This window comes from Orycteropus afer, unplaced genomic scaffold, assembly GCF_000298275.1.
Source record: "Orycteropus afer afer isolate SDZICR_OR568_19922 unplaced genomic scaffold, OryAfe1.0 scaffold01137, whole genome shotgun sequence".
In the NCBI taxonomy this organism is placed as follows: domain Eukaryota; kingdom Metazoa; phylum Chordata; class Mammalia; order Tubulidentata; family Orycteropodidae; genus Orycteropus; species Orycteropus afer.
Genome location: NW_006922724.1, coordinates 41,339 through 42,935, shown reverse-complemented (window position 1 = coordinate 42,935; position 1,597 = coordinate 41,339). Strand labels below are relative to the sequence as shown.

At 38.3% G+C, this 1,597-nt stretch overlaps 1 protein-coding gene across 1 annotated transcript; it reads right to left on the bottom strand.

Moving 5' to 3' along the window:
• Positions 1–1,093: 1,093 nt before the first annotated feature.
• LOC103212877 (olfactory receptor 7A5-like) lies at positions 1,094–1,594 on the bottom strand (the record flags this gene model as incomplete). The annotated part of the gene is made up of 1 exon (XM_007958804.1): positions 1,094–1,594. A coding segment is annotated over one exon (501 nt), but the record flags the coding sequence as incomplete, so codon positions are not given.
• Positions 1,595–1,597: the final 3 nt, after the last annotated feature.

Genomic DNA, 1,597 nt, shown 5'->3' with positions numbered 1-1,597 from the left:
TCTAACCCAAGCCATGGTGTTTTCAATCGCCTCATATGCATGCAAAAGCTGGACAATGGAAAAGGAAGACAGAAGACTTGATGCTTTAGAGTTGTGTTGTTGGCAAAGAGTATTGAAAGTATCAAGTACTGCCAAAAGAATGAACAAATCTGTCCTGGAAGAAGTGCAACCGGAATATTCCTTGGAAGTGAGAATGGCCAGTCTTGGTCTCACCTACTTTGGTTGTATTGTCAGAGGGACCTATGGTAGTTAAGTTTGTATGTCAACTTGGATGAGCCTCGATGAGTGACTGCGCAGCTAGATATTGTTATTCCTCATAGTGAAAATGACTATTAACTCAATGGTGCAATCTGTTGGAGCAGCTGACTAGCTGCTTTAGCGATGGGGTCTTCAGGTAACAATTATAACAAAAGATACCTACTACCTGGTTTGCAAGAAATACATCATGTTTGTGGAGCCCATAATTTCAGTGGAGTTTTGATTCCACCACCTTCCCAGTGAAAGAAGAAGTATCAAAGTTCTTAGGTCATTCTGATTTTCAGTGTTGTTCTGGGAGTCATCCCCAATACTTGAAGGACATACCACTTGTCCCTCGACAATTTAGTAAGTACATGCTTAGAAAGTTTCTGTTCAAAATACTTAACAAGACTTCCACTGAAATAAAATTACCCAAAGAGTTCAAATATCTCATACCAGAAGTGATTACAAGAAACAGACTTTCCAAAATAGGAATCTGGAGCTTGATATCTCAACTTTTTGGGGTTGAAGACAATAATGATGCTATTCCTTGGGATAGATGTATGCTGGTACTCCATGGCCAACAGTGGAAGTTCTGTTTCATAGTGAATCATATGCAGTCACCTGAAGGGCTTTCCTGTTGAAGGGAAGATTTTCATTTAAAAAAAGTCTCTGAAAGAAATACAGAAGAATTTCTTATCTTGTATAAAATGAAGGAGTTTGAATTATAGTAGTAATGTACATTTATGAAATGATGAAATTATCATGATTTAGTTTTTCATAATTTTGAGTTTTGTTGTTCATGACCAGTTCTCTCATCTTGAGAAAAATGATTAAGTTACATAGAAAATATTTGTCAGCAGAAAAGTTTTCTTAGGGCCTGCTTTATGTCCTTGTTTCTAAGACTGTAGATAAAGGGGTTAAGCATGGGAGTGACCACAGTGTACATCACTGAGGCTATTGCATTTTCCCTGGAGTTTTGGGTAGCAGCAGAACTCAGATAAACTCCAAACACTGTACCATAGTACAAGGCAACCACTGAGAGATGAGACCCACAAGTGGAAAAGGCTTTATATTTGCCCCCTCTTGATGGAATTCTCACAATAGAGGACACAATCTTAGTGTATGAGTAAAGTATCCCAGTGAGTGGAATAAAACCCAGAAATCCACTTGAAATATATATCAATAAGTCATTGAGGAAAGTATCAGAACAAGCAAGTTGGATGACCTGTTTGGGTTCACAGAAAAAATGGGGTATTTCCAAATCCGTACAAAAGGACAGTCGCAAAACCATTAAACCATGTAACAAAGAGTACAGAACACTGAGTAACCAGGTTGTCAGAAGCAGGAGGCCACAGAA